The sequence below is a fragment of the Sinohyriopsis cumingii genome, chromosome 3, assembly GCF_028554795.1.
Source record: "Sinohyriopsis cumingii isolate HCF-2022 chromosome 3, ASM2855479v2, whole genome shotgun sequence".
Taxonomy (NCBI): domain Eukaryota; kingdom Metazoa; phylum Mollusca; class Bivalvia; order Unionida; family Unionidae; genus Sinohyriopsis; species Sinohyriopsis cumingii.
In genome coordinates this window covers 26,893,748-26,912,976 of record NC_142963.1, presented here as the reverse complement: position 1 = coordinate 26,912,976, position 19,229 = coordinate 26,893,748, and the positions used below count along the sequence as shown (strand labels likewise).

Here is a 19,229-nt window from a genome sequence, read left to right as displayed (position 1 = left end):
GAACTTAAAAATTTCAAAATATGGATTATATTTTTACGGGCATTATTCACCATTTTTGATGATAAAATGAGCAATGTATCAAGGTTTAATTTATCAATTTTTATTGTAATTTTTTCATGTTCAGCATATTTTAAAGACATTTTAAATACATTTTCTCTGGAAAAAATCGGGAGCCAAGACGGACACCGCGTTATAAGCGGGATCGCGAGTTATCCGCGCGAGAGTTATCGAGGGAGTGGTGTATTACTTTTTTTAATGTAATAATATAGTATTTAATAATAATAATAATAATAATAATAATAATGGCTTTATTAGTAGATGGTGTCACAGTTTGTTTCGTGGAACAAGTCACTGTATTATGTTCATATTTACATACATTCTTATGGACATATTAAATACCTCTTTCTCTTTCAGTGATTTTCTCTGGCTAAAGTGAAAGCATATTTCCTAGTGAACTACACTGTTTTCATGTTCTTTTTTACGTGATAGTAGGCAAAATAAAAATAGGCTCATTACATTTCTTAAATGACTGCATTATGTTAAGACGTGTATACAAGATCATACCAAAATTGGGTTTTAGAAAATTATTGAGTTAGGCAGCAGGAATGAAGTTTGAAGTGTTTGTAAGTTATGGGCATACAAGTCACTACTGTCCAGAAAATTTAACTTTCCATCCAATTTTTTTCAGATAATAGTGAAATTAATTTATTGTTAACTGTCCCTTAGTTCCTTTGGAGGGTGATTTGAAATGAGTGAACACATTTTTGAAAAGTATTATGTTCCATTTTGGAACAAGAAAATGGTTGGCTAAAGAAACCTTAAATGTTGCCTAGATCTCTGACAAAAAATATTTCTGGTGATACATTGGAGCTGCGTTAAATTTTTTCAGGAAGATTCTTTCATTAACCATTAGAATTTTCACGTTCATTTCACACTGAATGTTCTTATTGTTATTGATGGTAAGTTTACATGCTCTTTTTTGTTTATGGAATAATTTGCATACGTTCATTTCAGATGTTTGTTTTCACAAGACAATGTTGTAGGAATGTATATATGGTTGAATATGGCTTCTGTAGTACATTATCCTGTGTTTCAGTCATGAATATGGTTTAATTCTGTATGATAACCATAACAAAGAATTTATCTTTCTACACAACCTGGATATGTTCAATCCATTCAAAATTGTTGTTGACAATCATTCCTGGTATTTTGTTTCTGGCTACAATTTGGAGATGTGTATTGATTACAGGGCCTGAAAATAGTGGTGGTCTGAGGTCAGTCGGACCTCCCACTTTTATGAAAAATGGAAATTAAAGCTATTACTGTGCAGTTTCAGAATTGCTTGTTAAAGTGTAAAATGTCAATAAATATATGTATAGAACTTATGTACTCAAAGCCTAGTAACACTTTTGCTGTGTACATGATAGTCAGATTGAAACAACTTGTATAGAAAAGTGTGTGAGCCAGAGCTTTTTACCTCAAAGGTTGAGTACCTTTTCACATAAATATAAAAATCCCAAGACTTAAAGTATCATCTTGAAGCCTCATTCAACGAGAGTCAGTATTTCTGATGTAATAGCTGGCTAACAGAATGTGTTCATGCATATTTGCATGACTGGACTGATACCACAAGGTTGAATTAGCCACTGACTACAACACTAAAATGCAAACCGAACTGCAACACGTGGTTCCGTGCCAGGTTCCGTGCCAAGGAACATAATGGACGATCAATATGAGTCATGAGTTTATTTATGCTAACTTTGGTTTTTCATCCATCAGCAAATTCAGTAAGCTGCAGGAACCCAACAATGAAAAAAATGGACCCCCCAGCAAAAAATAGAATAAGCCAAACAAGAGTACAAAGTATGGTGAATGCAGTATTCTCAAGCTTATGAACAGTGGATAACATATTGGCCTTGGGTCAAATGTGATCGAGATACAGGAAATATGTGTTGAACCTTTTTAAAGTTTCCTGATTAAACCGACAGGTCCAGCACCCTATACCATGGTACAACAAAATTAAAGGTTGATCAGACTTCATTTATAGCAATCTTGAGTCTTGTGACAGTGAAAATGAAGACCATTTAAGACAACTAGACATTTTATTCAGATCAGTATAGAAAGGAAACTGTATTGTTTAGAAATAACAACTTTTTTCATTTATTAAACCTCATACATATAACTGCTTTTGTATTGAATTTCATGTTCCTCACAGCTGCTTAGCAACTTTGATCTATTTATATGCATGTCCTCACAAGAACTCAGCAACTCTTATCTATTTATATGCATGTCGGGACCTGGCTCGGGGTGGGGTGGGGGGCAGGTGCTGGACCTGCCACGTATTTTCAAGCCCTTGTTGATCATTTTAAAACATAAAGTATCATTTACTCAGTTTGCTTTCTTTTGTTTAGTGGTAATTTTTTCATTCATATATCTTTAATTTATTAATAAGAATATTTTGATCTGCAAGGTCAAAAGCCTTCCTGTGGTGAACAAATATTATCCTCACTTATTTCCCCTGATCAGGGGCTGTAATCCATTTATCCCCATGGGGACTAAAGCTGTATTACAGAAGTGAATTTTCCGGAAACCTGAATGATTTCTAGATTGTTCTGTTTACATTCAGAATGCTTGCATGTCCTTGTTCATCAGAGACAGATATGCCAAAGTGAAGAATGCAGCCATACCAGCTCTTGTCAAGGTCAGAGATAATCATTTTTTTCAGAATGTATGCTTCCTTGTGTTATTGATAATTTGACTGGCTAGTCATATATGATATTGATTGATTTTTCAGATAACCAGTGATTCTATCCAGTGTGTAGTAAGATAATAAACTTTTATAGCTTTCACTACACATCAGGTTGTTAATATAGAGCAGAGTTAACCGACATTTAAAATAAGATCATTACACAAGAAGGCATTAGAGATATGAAGAAAATCACTTTCTTTTAGGATTTTTCACGTAATTTTACGTAAACCACTTTACTGTGTTTATTGTTAAGCTTAATTCACAAGGAAATTTCACTGCTCATATCTGTTATTGTTTATTTCAAAATATTACAAATTCTGTGGATCAAATCTAAGTAACTCTGTTAGCTATACTGGTCATAGCTTGTTGTCCAGTGACTGTCTGTTTTACAAGTGGATTATTGCTACTCTTCCAAAACTATTTGGAGAATTGCCATGAAATTTTAGATTTATTCTGTGGCCTAGTTGGTCCTAAATGAAATGGTGTTGCTAAGATATCCAATTTGGCCACAACAGCAGCCATCATGAAAATCTTGCATTATTGCTATTTGTCCTGAATGGGTGGTCATATAAACATGGGTTTTCAGTAAAAGACTTATTATGATGTACAGCTGCTTCTAAATGAAGATAGTGATGATCTGTCATCTAATATGGCTATCACAACCACTGTCATGAAAATTTTGTTATTGTTACTCCTCTTGAATGGAAAGTCACATAAACATGGGTTTTTACCGGAAGACTTTTTATGATGTCTAGTTGGTTTTAGATAAAAATTGTGCTGATATTCAATATGGCTGCCTATCTTCAAAATCTTATTGTTGTTCCTCCTAGATGGAAAGTCATATCACTGTTATGTTTTTACCAGAATTCTTCTGATGTCATAGTATTAAATGAAAATATTGCTGATCTGACAACCAGCCTGACCATCAAGGCAGCCATCTTCAAAATCTTGTTATTGCTACTCATACTACATGGGAAGTGATATTGATATGGGGTTTTCACCAGTAGACTGGTTTATAATATCTAGTTTTCCTTAATAAAAACGGTGCTGATCTGACCACAAATACGGCTACCGCAGTGAACATATTTAAAATAGTGTCGCTAATTCTCATGAATGAATGGTTATATAAGCTTGAAGTTTTCACCAAAAGTCAACTTATTGTGTCTTTTGAATTCCTGGAATTTCTCTTTTAGACAGTAAAGTGTCAGTCTATCAAGAGAAGATTTGTTTTTCTGTGCTTTTAATATAGGATAAATATCTAAATGTCCTTTTGTCAGTTTCTACTTCCACAAAATAAATTATAAATTGAATAATTGGATCTTCAGGTTCTGGAGTTGACAGCAGGATCATCTTTGGGGAAGGAGTTGGGGATTGATAATTTGATCAGCAGACTCTTCAATGAATTGACTAAAGGATCCAAACTCCAACCAACAGGTGATGACCCTTTTATGTTTTGATTCCTAATTCTGCATTTTTTTGGGACCCAAGTCTAAATGACTTATAGTACTGCCCTGTGTCCTTGATGTGTCTTGCATTGTTCATGATCTTTTGTCAGTCTGTTGCCCAGTATGTGGTGCTAATATTAAGGTTCAGAGGGCTGTTCATACATGGTACTTAGGGAATGCAGTTTTTAAAACATATGTGCCAGGGTACTCAGGTTACTCTATGGCTATTCCAACGAAATATACATGACACCCACTTTTAATGTAGAATTGTCACCCATAGATGCAATTTAGAATTTTGTACTGTTTTCGTATGAACTATTTGGGTAATCTGAGTACCTTATTTACATATATGTTGGAACACCGTAATTGTTGGGTCACCATAAATTAATTTTGAAAGTAATTTTTTGTGCACTCTGTTTAATGACACATCGTTTTCTTGAGTCGTAAGTTGTGGGACACCTTTTAAATCATTAGAAAATTACATGTCAGAAAATGCACTCCAACCTGAAATTTTATTTAAAACAATAAAAATTGTGTATTTGAGATAAAACTCTTTAATCCATTGCAGCAGCATCTCATCAACACAACCCTTCTCCTGCATACATATGATCCATTCTTTTGGTGCATGAATATCTATTTTAGCCTTCTCATACCATGAAAAATTATCAGTAGAGGCAATACATCACCTTAAACAGAAACTGCATGGACTAAAGTCAGATTTTTTCAAATCTGCACCAGTTGTGCTAATTCTCACACTTTTGACCCCCATCTTATCGTCAGTCCATCCAGGAATGAGATCAAAGTACACTAGAATTTCATCCCTATTAATAATCATATTGTCTGCGAAATCATCAGCTTTTCTTCTGGCCTTCACTAATTCATCAAATGATTTTATTTTCTCCAAATCTTCTGGGTGATGCTGGGTCATCGATGTCCGTGTACGAAGCACTATATTGTGTCACTTTAAAATTTGTTCCATTGTTTCAGTTTATTTTCAAAATTCCTGTGAATACTGGTGAAAAGGAATCAAAGTTAACTTCCATATCTCAGCCGTCTTTGTATGTAAGAAAAATAAAAAAATTCTGCACACTTAAAAGAATCCAAAGTCTGCTTCCAAGGTTGGCTTGCTTTGTAATAAAAATAACCTTTGTCTTTGATGTCCTGTTGGTAAGTTCAGATAATGAGTTTACTGCTCGCTGCCAGTTGTGTTTATCCACAACCTGGGCTTCTATGTGCTTGGCATTTGTAGTTATAATTAATACAAACGGGCATTCATGTTTGTGAGTAAATAGTGTACACAGCAATAACTTGCTTTAATGATACTTTTGTAACCCGTGCTATTGAAAAGATTGCCACTTGTACTTGGGTGAATGTGTTTTCAAATAATGATTTTTATTTGCAAGATACTTTCATATAGTTGACCTGAATATAATTCAGTTTTGGTTATTTTGCACCTAACACTGTGTCATGCATGAATGGCGGTTGTCTTAAAGATATTGGTTGATTATTTCCCTCTTGTTTGTGATTTTGTTGGATCTGGTTTTCAGTCAGATAACATGTTCAGACCTTTGAGCACAACCAAACACGATTTGTTTCTCAATGGTCATGTCAGTGAACAACGTATCATGTGTTATCGCTACAGTTTGGAAGCCTACGCTACATACCGGTATGTGGAGTTCGTTTATATATTTTATTCTTTAATGCTCATGATCAGTTAATTGGAAGAAATGATAACAATTCTAGGTTCGTTTCTTTCTTTTTATTATCAGATAAGCGTTTTGTTTATCTATTTTATTAGAATGTGTGGTTAGTGGGGGGCACAAATTAAATACAAATTTATTTCATTTCTTATGTCTTCAAAAGGTATCAGACTTTCATTTAATATAATTGAATTTTTTTTATTGAACAACATTAAAAAGAAGTTTATTGTTGATATCATGTGACTATTGGACATATGATGTCATTGTTTGAGATTTGTGAAGTCATGTGACTAGTAGTGTAAATGGCGAGGACTGGGTCAGGTGTCATCTAAGCTGAGTCTCGTCTAGTCTTTCATCGGATTAAAGACATAATGATTATAATACTTCCCATTTTTGAGAAAATAAATAATTTTCCATTCGATTTTTTGCAGGAATAAGTTGATATAACACCTTAAATTTACTAGGCCCTCTGGTAAGCTACTACTATATGCCTATACCTTTTGGTGCCAGCAAATTCCAGATTTTGGATATATAATTGCTCTGACTCCACACTCCAACCTAAATGTCCCAATGTGAAAAATAGGGTTAGAATATTCGAAGGAAACCCAGATTAGAAAAATTGTGAATCTCTGAACTGAACTTTGGTGCGAAACTAATACAGTGACATGTAGCTTGAAGCACTGGTTTCAGATCTTAAATAGAACACGGGAGAAGTGGGCAATTGTCATCCTGTTTATTATACATAAAGAAATGACAAGAGTCCCTGTATCAATACAGGTTTGGGAACTGGTTTATCAAACTACAAGAAGACAGGTTGATTTAATTGAAAATTCAGTCCTTGTTTATACAACAATATATATTTTTGAAAGTCTTTTGTCAAAATTTGAATCAACCCATTTGTAAATGTTTTGAAATGATGGAATTTTTAACCAAATCATCTTGAGGAGTTCAGGTTGCTTGAAAAATCATTTTTGGGATTTTATTAGCACACAAATTCAGGGTTAAACTTTTTTCATTACAGGATAAGATTCTTATACTTTGTATTTATTGTTTTTTTTTTCATACTGTGATAGGAAATGTTTACTTTGTATAAAATACACATATATTGCTATAGAATTCTTTAGAATTAAAGTTCTGAAAGGAAACAAAACTAATTTATGCTCATTATGTTGTTTCCATGTAGCAACATAATGCAGGTCAGCAAAGTAAAATTTGCATTTTTATTCTGTACATTGAAATGACTTTAAATGCCATTTTATAGGAATATGGTCGGAATTGTTTTGTTTGATACATTTTGTGGTTTTGTACATGATCATCTTTTTTGACATAAATATTTTGGAGTCTTGAAAGAGAAACATCTTTAGATTTGGAAAATGCATGTTTTATAATCCAAAATGTTCTTTAATTCCATTCAGTAATGGTCATATGTTAACCTTGAAAAAATTAATTTCATCCTGGAAAAACCTGGAAATGACTTGGAAATTTATATTTAGAAGCATGGGAACCATGTCTGGCAGAGGGAAATTAAATATTATTTTATTGTGTCCCAATATAATGGTAAATATTAAGTGCCTTCCCTGTGTACCAGGCGTGTGTAAATGGAATAGCCCTTAAGAGTTCATATGAAAACGAGGTAAAATTCTAAATTGTGTCCGTGGGTCACTACTCTGTATTAAAAGTGCCTTCCTCAGGTACCAAGTATATTTTACTGGAACAGACTTGATCACATTTGCCGAAAAGGTGATACATCTATGTCGGCATGATCATGAAATGTGTTTATTTGTGAAAATACTGCAGTATGATCAATCACAAAATGCATGAGGTTTGCAAATGAATTTTTTTTATTATTTTTTATTGTTTTTATTGGCATTAAGATGGATGATACATGCATTTAATACATGTATCTTGGTAAAATATTTCAACCATAATACAAGCATGTATATAATTCTACACAATTATTTTCCTCACTGTAAGATGCAAAGAGAAGATAAAAGGAAGTAAGGTAATAAAGAACAGAGAAAATGGAGAATAGAAAAAGTAATATTGTTTGCATTTATATTATTGAGGTTATTTATTATGTATGGAAAATATTAGCATTTCTCCAAAACAAACATTCAGTGATCACATTAAAAATTTGACATTATTCATAGTTATCAACAACTGCACTTACGTAAAAATCAAAATCATATAGGTCACAAACTCGTATGATAAATATTAGCCTTACTCGTCAAAGAAATGGTATAAATTTTACCCCCTTTGATAGCCTAGATTGATACAAAATTGATCTGTAAATAGTTATCTTTTTATTTTTTCCAGACACCTTTGTCTTTTTCAACTGGCATGCTAAAAGTACATCCAGAATGATTTTTTAAAATAATTTTGGATAATCATGATATTTGCAAATCATTTAGATGAAAATAAAGTGCAATATGGTAACTCACATATATTGAGAAAATAATCTTGTTTTTTGCCATTCAGAATGATTGATCAGCAGATGCTTTACCCAAAATAGTTTTGAAGATTTAATAAAGAATGCTAGATGTTTTATGCATGATCTGCTTTCTTTCAAGCTTATTCATCAGTGTTGTTCTACTTATTTTTTCAGGATGATTACATACCTTTATAAAACCTGTGTTCAGTTCATTTTAGAACAATTGCTGTTGGATTTGGTAACATTAAGAATAAATGTGTCAATTTAGATAAAGCCATTGATTTTAGATCAACAAATTTCCCATATATCAATTTTGTTTATTCAGTTCCCCTAAAAAGCTTTGTACATCTCGAAATTTGTTTACACAATCTCTTCTGTTTTCATGGATAACTCAACTCCATGTAAAGATAAATTTGAAACACAATCAAATCCTAAATTTGTACACATATGTGTCTGTAAATTCTTAAATGCCCATATTTTTCTAACTTTTGCATTGTGTTGTTTATATTCACTTTTAATCCTGACATTGATGCATATACTTATAATATTTCAACTGAGGCATCTAATGAGTTCTTTGATTCCTCCAATAGAAACTATGCCATCAGCATCTTGTGCCAGTTTATTTTCATATCCATTTATGCATATTTCTTTAATATCATTATTGTTCTTAACCATAATTACTAACTTTCTGTTACTAATAAAAACAAATAAGGAGAAATATGATTCCCTTGATGGCAACCACGTTCAGTATAAAAAAGAACTGCGATGCAAATCCATTTGGAATCGCACATTTTTGCATTTTCATAGAATATATATTCTTTATTTCATTTGTTCACCAGATTTAAAAAATAAAGAACTTCCTGTGTAAATCTTCAAGAGACAGAGTCAAAAGCTTTTTCAAAATCAACCTATGAAATAATACCATTCATATTATTTTCTTCTGTAAAGCACATATCATACATCATCTGACTGCCTCCCAGTCTATCTTTCATAGGCTTTTTTTATGATCCTGTATTAACTTTGGCAAATATTTTTTATTCTGTTATCTATAACTAATGATGCTGTTGTATAATAAATATTTAAAAAATTCCCTACATCTGTTTTCCTTTGGCAATAATGTGATAAATACCTCCCTCTCTGTTACAGATAAAATCCCATTTTTGAATCTTTCATTTTGTGAATTTATCAAAGTCTGACTCCAAAATCCTTCCAAAATAATTTATAAAATTAAATAATGAATCCATCTCTGTCTGGAATTGTACAATTATTCATGTTCTTATAGCATTTTGAAGCTTCCATAAGAGTTATTTCCCCCTGATTGTTTTTATTCATCTTGTCAATTTAGGAACCTCAGATTTTAGTATATCATCAAGTTGTATTTGATTTACACTATTATCTTGTTTACTAAATAATTTGTCATAGAAATTGTTCACATTATTCAGAAGTTTGAACCGATTGGTGATTATTTACCTGACCGTACTTTTACTTTTGTTATTGTGTTTTGTTCATATAATGTCTTTTTTCGAAGTTATAAAAATATTTTGTTGTTTTCTTCTCCTTTTGTCTTGTTACTTTTGATCATACAATCATCCATTTTACTTTTTCGTTTTTCATCAAGCTGAATTTAAAAATTTTCCAGTACATCCAAACTCAGTATATTTTAATTTGCTTTTATTACATTTTCCAGATGTTCAATTTCCATCAACAGTTCCTTTTCCTCTTTTTCTTTCCCCCTGTTTTCTTTAGAATTTTCTAATGTGAGGGCATGGATTTTTAATAAAAGGATTTTGTTGAATAATAGAATTATTATTATTATTATTTTTATTAGTAGTAGTAGTAATACCAGTAGTATTAGTAGCAGTACTACTACTGTTAGAAGTACTATACATTAACTTTGTTTCTTCAAATTTTGTTCTTTACCTCTTCTACATATACTTTCTCTTTAAAGGTCACCGGCCATCCTCCAACATTTTCCTATTTATATCAGATTTTCATTACATGATTAAAAATAGTTATACTCGCACAAAAATAAATAAAAAATTATCAAGGGCAAAGAAGAAATAATAATTTAATTACTCGAAATATAAGTATACAACGCTGTTACTTCCCCTTAGTTAACGATTTCCCACCTATAGAGGACGCAACCGGAAATGACGTACATTTATCCCTATAAGACGAAGTACATGCTTCTTGTTGTTGAAAAATAAAACACTATGAACTACAGATAGGGAATATTTTAGATGAAACTAATGAAAACTAATTTACTGTTCAGCCTTATATTGGTATGCGTGCAAGACACACTAGACTGTGTCACTTTCAAAACTGTTCCATGTTTCAATTTATTTAGAAAATTCCTGTTAATACAGGTAAAAAGAATCAATCCTGGCTTCCCTGTGTCGGCAGACTTTATAAAAAAAAAGATGAAAGAAATCAGCACACTTAAAGAATCCAAAGGAACCAAATTTGACTTCCTTTTGTTGGCCAACTTCAGAACAAAAAATCGGCACACTAAAAGATACCAAAGTGAATTTTCCGGGGTTGGTTTGCATTATAATAAAATAACCTATGTATTTGATATTCTGTTGGTAAGTTCAAACAATGAGTTTATTGCTCCATGCCAGCTGTGTTTATCACCCGGGCTTCTATTTGTTTGCCATATGTAATCATGATTCATGTTTTGCAGGGCAAATATTATGCACAATAATAACTTGCTTTAATAATACTTTATCATTTGCACTCACATTGAATGTATTTTAAAATAATGATTCTTTTTTGGTGGTTTGTTTGCGAGATACGGACTTACAGTTAACCTGGATAGAATACAGTCTGGGTCAGTTTGCAATAAGTAACTTGTCATGCGTAAATGGCAGGTGCCTTCAAGCATTCGGGTGATACTTTCGTCTCATTTGTGATTTTGTTTTTTGACATAAGCGATACACACTACACTAAGGATGCATACGCAAGCCGGCACCCGCTACAAATACGGAGTTCGTGGACATATATTTTTAAAAAATAATTTTCGCATAATGAAAACAGAAGGAATATATGATAACAATGCAGTATTAATTTCTTTCATTTTATTTTCAAACAAGTGTATGTTTATCAATTTATTTTGTACCGTGAGTGTGTATGTGTGTTTGTGTGTGTGTGTGTGGGGGGGCACAAATTAAACACAAAATTGTTTCCTTTCTAATTTGTACGGAATGATGGAGGAAATATGATTGACAATATTGACAAGTAATGACAAGCTTTCAATTTACTCATGCAAACACTAAGACACCTTGAAAAATAAAAACAATAAAATTAACTGGTAAGAGCTTCATATTGCAGCAACTAAATACTGACAAAATGTTCAACATTATTCTTCCCCCTTCTCTCTCTCTCTCTCTCATGTATAATCTAGTATGTATTGTATGCAGCTGTGTTACAACGTGAAGCCTAAACTTAAGTATATTTGTTATAATATCTCTTGTACAATACCCTTTGCAAAATCTATATGCATTATGTAGAATATTATCTGTTACGTATTTTTGTTTTATAAATGATTATTGATAATTTGACAGAAAAACTTAAACTGAGAACGTCGTTGTGCAGATGCAACATATTTGCAGTACAAAAGCACAAGCGTATGCTATATCACATAGACATTTACGTGGGGAAATTAAGCACTTGAACGGCTAGGTTGAATAGAAGGGATAAATGTACGTCATATCTGGTTTTGGCACGCGGAAACTACCGATTGTTTACGGAGATTGCCGAATCATTTTTTCATTTTATAAAACAGAGTTTTAAGTCTAATTAAACATTTTTATGGTGTGCTTACATAACCAATGCATTTTGTTTATAACTATAATAATATCACACGTTTGTACAATATAGGTGGCAGGTGACCTTTAAGCAATGAATGTACTGAATTTCTAAAAAGTGGTCCTTTTTTAAACTGTGTAAATTGAAAGGTGAGCATCATCAGGGGGTGGTTAGACCAATAACTGGCATGTGTGAGTATTCTTAAACTCTTGCAGGTTATTTATTGTTCTTTAATTATATATATCTGTATCACAGTCTTGAACTTGGTTCCAGTCTGCACAGATGTCAGTTGTAAATTTTTTGTACTCCTTGATAACTGACGTAAAAAAATGTGGAGAGTCTTCATTAGAGCAATACATATTTATAAGTGTTATTCAGTGAATCTTAACTTCCATATCAAGAGGAATTATATTTCCTTTGCTATCCTTGAAGCATTTTGAAACTTTTTTAAAATCTATATTATTTGTGAGGAGTTTTGCCATGCCACGAGATCTGCTAGTACCTGAACTAAAGTTGTTGTTGTTGTTGTTTTAGGGTTTAATGCCATTTTTCAGCACAAGATAGGCTATACATGGCGGCCAGTTTAATTGGTGGAGGAAGAAACCTGGAAAACCCCGGGAAGAACCACCGACCCACGAGAAGCTACTGGCAGGCTTTCTCACATACCAATGTTAGCCGAGGCTGAGACTTGAACTCGCGCAGACAGAGGTGAGATGGCAGTGATCCGTAACGGTGAGCACTTTAGACCACTAGGCCACTTGGGGCCCCCTAGAACTAAAGTAACTTCTATCCCCAGTTTCAACATATGGTTCAATTGCCTCCGTTATATGAGTATTCTGTAAACGATATATGAACTACTTTTCTTAAATATTCAATCACATCTTTTTGATTTTGCTTATCTCCTAGTCCCCTTGCATTTAAAGACAAAATATTAACCATTTTCACATATGGTTAAGAAGAAGAGTAAAATTTTTACAAATATACCTGTATAGCATAAATAGTTAATATGGCAATAAAGAGTTGCATACTGATTTTCTGAATGACCAAGCAAGAAAAAGATCTTAAAATGTTTAAACATTAGAAGTGGAAGAGAATTAAGTGGTAGGCACATATATTACAGTAGAAAACAAGGTCAAAATATGCTTCATTTTGGAAAGTGAAGCACTGTGAATTCACACCCACACACACATATGCACACACACACACACACACACACACACACACACACTATATACATACTGATTTGCATTTATCCAACTAAGCAATAACTGCCACCTATTATTGATATTTTTTACATATATTTCCTGTCCACAGCAGATGCATGTTAATACATCGACAGGCTTCCTCTGTAAATGTACTTAGTTTAGTGTACCTGTATCATTTATGACTTATTAACTATTATAATTAGGAACTAATTTAAAATATTGTCATTTAATTAGCACTCCAGTGATAGCACATGTAGCACCAGCAGTGATCATTTTAGGTTGTGTTGATGTTTGTTATAAACCAGTCCAAATATGCTTTTCTCATTTTATATTTCTCATATTTACACTCATTTGACACTATTTGCAGAAATCTTTCCTTATAGTATAGAATTTAATAGGCTTAAAATACCCAGCATGCTTGTCAAAATAATCATTTAAAATGAATTGAAAAGCATGTGAGGTCACTTTTTGAAAAGAATATATATATATATAAATGCCATTCCACTTTTTATCATAAACACATTACCTTGCAGAATATTGCATCTGATATCTAATAGTCTTGCTAAACAGATCATATAGTTTATACAATTGTACAGTTATATACCTTATATCCTTTATACAATTGTACAGTTATGTACCTTATATCCTTTATACAATTGTACAGTTATGTACCTTATATCCTTTATACAATTATACAGTTATGTACCTTATATCCTTTACTTGATGTTAGAAGACATGTGCTGCTGCAACTTTTAAGTAGTCAAAGTAGGCAATCTGATACACCCAGAAAACTGTTTCATCACTTGCTAGAAAGTCTTCATACCGATCTGCCCCATCTGTTTAAGTTACAAGAGCAGCAATAACCATTTGAACTCTGACTTCATGTACTTGCTAGTCTATTTATCACTATTACATCATTCCTGAATTCAATATAGTTATCTCCCTTACTCGTTGGTGAAGCACAATATGCGATGCACATACAGCACTTTGTGAAAGTGTTATTAACTCTACATTTTAATTATTGTCGTATGAATAATTTATCATATTTTTGAAATAATTTGGTGCCCCAGAGTGCCAAAATCAGCTGCAGCAGTTGTTCCTCTCCGTTTTCTACCATTTTGCAATTTTGTGGACACCTTGCAATCATATACCCATGTACTTTCTTTGGAGTCTATTTTTCCAACTTTCTCCATAAATTCTAATGTTGCTTTGGTAATAAAGATGAGAACTATTTGTGTGCATTTTGAGTTGATTAAAAATTGATGGGGGTTATATTATAATATATTTATCAGTGATGTTAATATAAACGTCCATGCCTTTTATTCATGTCCTTGTAATAACCTACTGATTCACATTAAGGAAAACCAGGTTCCAAAAAACTTCTTAAATATGAAGAAAAAAGTCTGTAAAGTCCACAGTCATCTTCCACTGGTAGAAAAAGTATTTTACAGCTCTAAGATCTTTCTTTTGAAAGGAAATTTTCCACCACCGGAGAAAACTGATCTTAACTCGGTCATGGCAGCCTTGACCTTTGAATTTTTTTAAATGCATATTTATATTCATGCACAGTTGACCTGGCATGATTTTCAGGTCATTATTAGTTTTAAATTTGTGTTTTTTTATATTTCGAACTTCCACATTTTTGATGAAAACCTTGGTAGGGTTGTTCCATTTAAACATACATGGTACCCAGGGAAAGCACTTTAAAAAAAATAAGTGCCAGGGTACTCTGGTTACTTTGAGAGTTTGTATGAAAATGATCCAGAATTCTAAATTGCAACCATGGGTGACTACCCCACATTAATATTGCATCAGGGTACCAAGTATATTTTACTGGAACAGCCCTAAGCATGATTTAGTAAAAACTACTCAAAATTGACAAATTAAATTTAATATACTTGTTTATATGCATATATCTATGACCTGATTAGACTTGATATACATGTTTATATGCATAAATATATGACCTGATTAGACTTGATATATGTGTTTATATGCATATATTTTTGACCTCATTAGATTTGATGTACATGTTTATATGCATATATTTATGACCTGATTAGACTTAATATACATGTTTATATGCATAAATATATGACCTGATTAGACTTGATATATGTGTTTATATGCATATATTTTTGACCTCATTAGATTTGATATGTTTATATGCATATATTTTTGACCTCATTAGATTTGATGTACATGTTTATATGCATATATTTATGACCTGATTAGACTTGATATACATATTTATATGCATAAATATATGACCTGATTAGACTTGATATATGTGTTTATATGCATATAATTTTGACCTCATTAGATTTGATGTACATGTTTATATGCATATATTTATGACCTGATTAGATTTGATATGTTTATATGCATATATTTATGACCTGATTAGGTTTGATGTACATGTTTATATGCTTATATTTATGAACTTGTTAGATTTGACAGGCTCTTGTATCACTCAAAATTTTGTAATGTTTTTTCTTAAACAGTTTAAATTTTTTATCTGCTGGGGGCACTTGTGTGTTACAGATACATTAGAATATTGGAAATTAATTCAGAAAATAAATTTTACAATCAGCCTTGACGTTCGTGCTAGGACTGACTGTTGTTGGTCATCAACATGTGAAGCAGGGCTGCATGCTGGCGCCAACCCTTTTTGGGATCTTCTTCTCTCTGCTTCTGTCCCACACCTTCGACTTGTCCACTGATGGTGTATATCTACACACCAGGCCTGACAGGAGGCTGTTCAACCTGGCACGACTGCGCTCGAAGACCAAAGTGAGGTCGGTGCTCATCAGGGAGATGCTTTTTGCAGATGATGTGGCTTGTTTGACGCCCTCCCATATCCATACAAATAAACTACCTCCACCCCATGTATTGTCCATCCCGTATCCATACAAATAAACTACCTCCACCCCATGTATTGTCCCCCTGTATCCATACAAATAAACTGCCTCCACCTTATGTATTGTCCACCTGTATCCATACACATAAACTGCCTCCACCTTATAGGATGTCCTTTGGCAGCCTCCCATCCTCCATGCGTCGGATGTTGAAGATGCCCTCCAGAGACTGGGAGACCGTTTTGCTGATGCCTGCAAGCAGTTTGGACTCACCATCAGCCTGGAAAAGACAAATGTCAGCGTGCAAGATACCACCATTGCCCCTTCCATCAAAATTGATTGTGTCACCCTGGAAGTAGTCAAAAACTTTACATGCCTGGGGTTAACCAACAGCAACACTCTCTCGCTTGATGTGGAGCTGGGCAGAAGGCTTGGAAAGGTAAACACCATCATGGCACGACTAACGAAGAGGGTGTGGGAAAACTGTGTGCTGACAGAGCACACCAAGATTCAAGTCTACCAGGCCTGCGTTCTCAGCACCCTTCTATATGGAAGTGAGACCTGCAGCACCTACATGAGGCAAGAGCGCCGGCTCAACTCCTAACATATAAGGTGCCTAAAACACATCCTGAAATTCAACTGGCAGGACTGCGTCCCACACAGCAGGATCCTGCAGTGTGCAAGTACCCCCAGCATGCACTCCCTGCTGAGCAAACGCCACCTTCAATGGCTGGGATACATCCGACGCATGGAGGATGGGAGGCTGCCAAAGGACATCCTATAAGGTGGAGGCAGTTTATGTGTATGGATACAGGTGGACAATACATAAGGTGGAGGCAGTTTATTTGTATGGATACAGGTGGACAATACATGGGGTGGAGGCAGTTTATTTGTATGGATACAGGGGGACAATACATGGGGTGGAGGTAGTTTATTTGTATGGATACGGGATGGACAATACATGGGCAGGAGGCAGTTTATTTGTATGGATACAGGTGGACAATACATGGGGTGGAGGTAGTTTATTTGTATGGATACGGGAGGGACAATACATGGGCAGGAGGCAGTTTATTTGTATGGATACAGTTGGACAATACATAAGGTGGATGAAGTTTATTTATAGTTTCAGAAGTGTCAAACAAGCATTACTTTTCTACTTAACTAGAATCACATTTCTAATTTCAGTGAAACAAAACATTTACATTTTACTGGGAATAATTGCTGAAGTGTACCCTGAGGATATGACCAAGTATTCATCTCGACTGATAGAGCTGTATGTAAATACCCTAAGGGCAGAGGTAGACATGTTTCTATTGGCTGGTATTTATGGGTTTACATTACTTATGGATAGACATAGCTAATCTTGTAATGGACTATTGATCCATGTGTGATATAGATTAGATCAGATGGACAGGTAAATTGAAGTGTGAGCATGCATATATTTATTCAGGTGAATCGGCATCTATGCATGTACACTGGCAGATCTTGATGCTTTAGATGGATAAGCTGGAGACTATCTTTATAGTACATATTACATTAACTTCCCTGCCTTTTAACAGTAAAAATGAAATTCTGTTCTTAAAAATAATTTTGATAAGTTGTAGATCTGTGTATTTCATAAAACTTTTGATGTATACTTGTTCAGCTTTGATACAAAATTAATTTTTAATGCAGATGGGCAGCAAAACACGCAAGGCTGAGCTCTCAATCATAGCTGGCTGTTTAGATGGACTTAATTCCAGCTTGGTCAACTTCACTGAGTCTGCAGAGGAGGGTAGGTTGAATCACAAATTGTTCACTAGCATTGTCTACATGGATATGAAGAAAAAAGATCAGCAGCTAGGTTAGTTTTTTTTTAGGGCGGAGCCCTGATGTAGCCCTTCTGGGTATCATAGCTGAAAACCATTGATGTAGTTGTCATAGACTCATCTTAGTCAGTTTATGAATGGAATTGACCTATTGCCAGTTGTCAGTCATTCTGCTCGATTGACCAATCAGCGAGCACTATTATACACACCTCCAGACACTGTTTATGTCCGCCATTTTCCTCCGACAAGCTGCTTCTGTCGATATCGACTCGGCTATTGTATATATTTACAAATTTCGCAACGGTTCGGAGAAGTCACCCCACTTCATCGGGAGAAGTCGCCCCAAGGATCATATATAGTAATTCTGAGATATAGCCACATGGTTATGGCTTTATTTATTGTTGTTTTTCTTCAACTTAATAACTTATTAAATTTATAAAATGTGCAATTTTTCAACTTTTCCTTTTGATCAACTCCGCTTCTGTACTTAACGAAAAATAAGTGTTATCTGTCCCTTTTGCTCTGCTCTTCAAATCATTAGATGCATTTTAATAATATTTGTAGAGATAGTGTTATCAATATTTTTTATTACATTTACATCTAAAAATGAAACATGCATACTAGATGCAGTATAAATAAATTTAATCGGCGAGTGAAAATGATTTAGGCGATCAATCATTTTTTTCAGTTCTCAGTTGAATGCTTCCAGATCATAAATATGTCATCAAAAAATCTGAACCAAAGAGATAGATTAAACTTTTCGTTTTGAATTAAATCCTTTTCTAATTCACCCATGAAAGGGAAGAGTATATATGAGCCATATTAATATCCGTTATCTGTATGTAATTCTTATTATTAAATTGAAATTAATTATTTTCCAAGATAAGTTTTTATTATTTTACAAATATCTTTGCTATTGTGCTATTATTAGGATTGTTATCAATAAAATATTTGCACGCTTCAATACCATCTGCATGCGGAATGTTGCTATATAGTGATGTTACATCTGATTATACCAGGATTGAAATTATCAGATAGATGTGGAATATATTTTGACTTTTTAATGAAAGTAGTTGTATCTTTAATGTATGAAGGAAGTGTTTTCATTAAAGGTTGTAAAACACTATCAATAAATTTGGATAGGTTTTCAGTATATGAATTACAACCTGATACAATCGGTTGTCCTGGAAAATTTAAAGGTAAATTATGGTCAGGATTTTTATGAG

The 19,229-nt window shown here is 33.5% G+C and overlaps 1 protein-coding gene across 1 annotated transcript in view; it reads left to right on the top strand.

The window, feature by feature from the left end:
* LOC149802584 (DNA-dependent protein kinase catalytic subunit-like) overlaps positions 1-19,229 on the top strand; it is a 407,613-nt gene that overhangs the window by 12,367 nt on the left and 376,017 nt on the right. The window contains exons 4-7 of the mRNA XM_089951857.1: positions 2,627-2,701; positions 4,075-4,183; positions 17,381-17,493; positions 17,870-17,969. Coding sequence (XP_089807983.1) covers positions 2,627-2,701; positions 4,075-4,183; positions 17,381-17,493; positions 17,870-17,969 — 397 coding nt within the window. The remainder of the gene's footprint in view (positions 1-2,626; positions 2,702-4,074; positions 4,184-17,380; positions 17,494-17,869; positions 17,970-19,229) is intronic.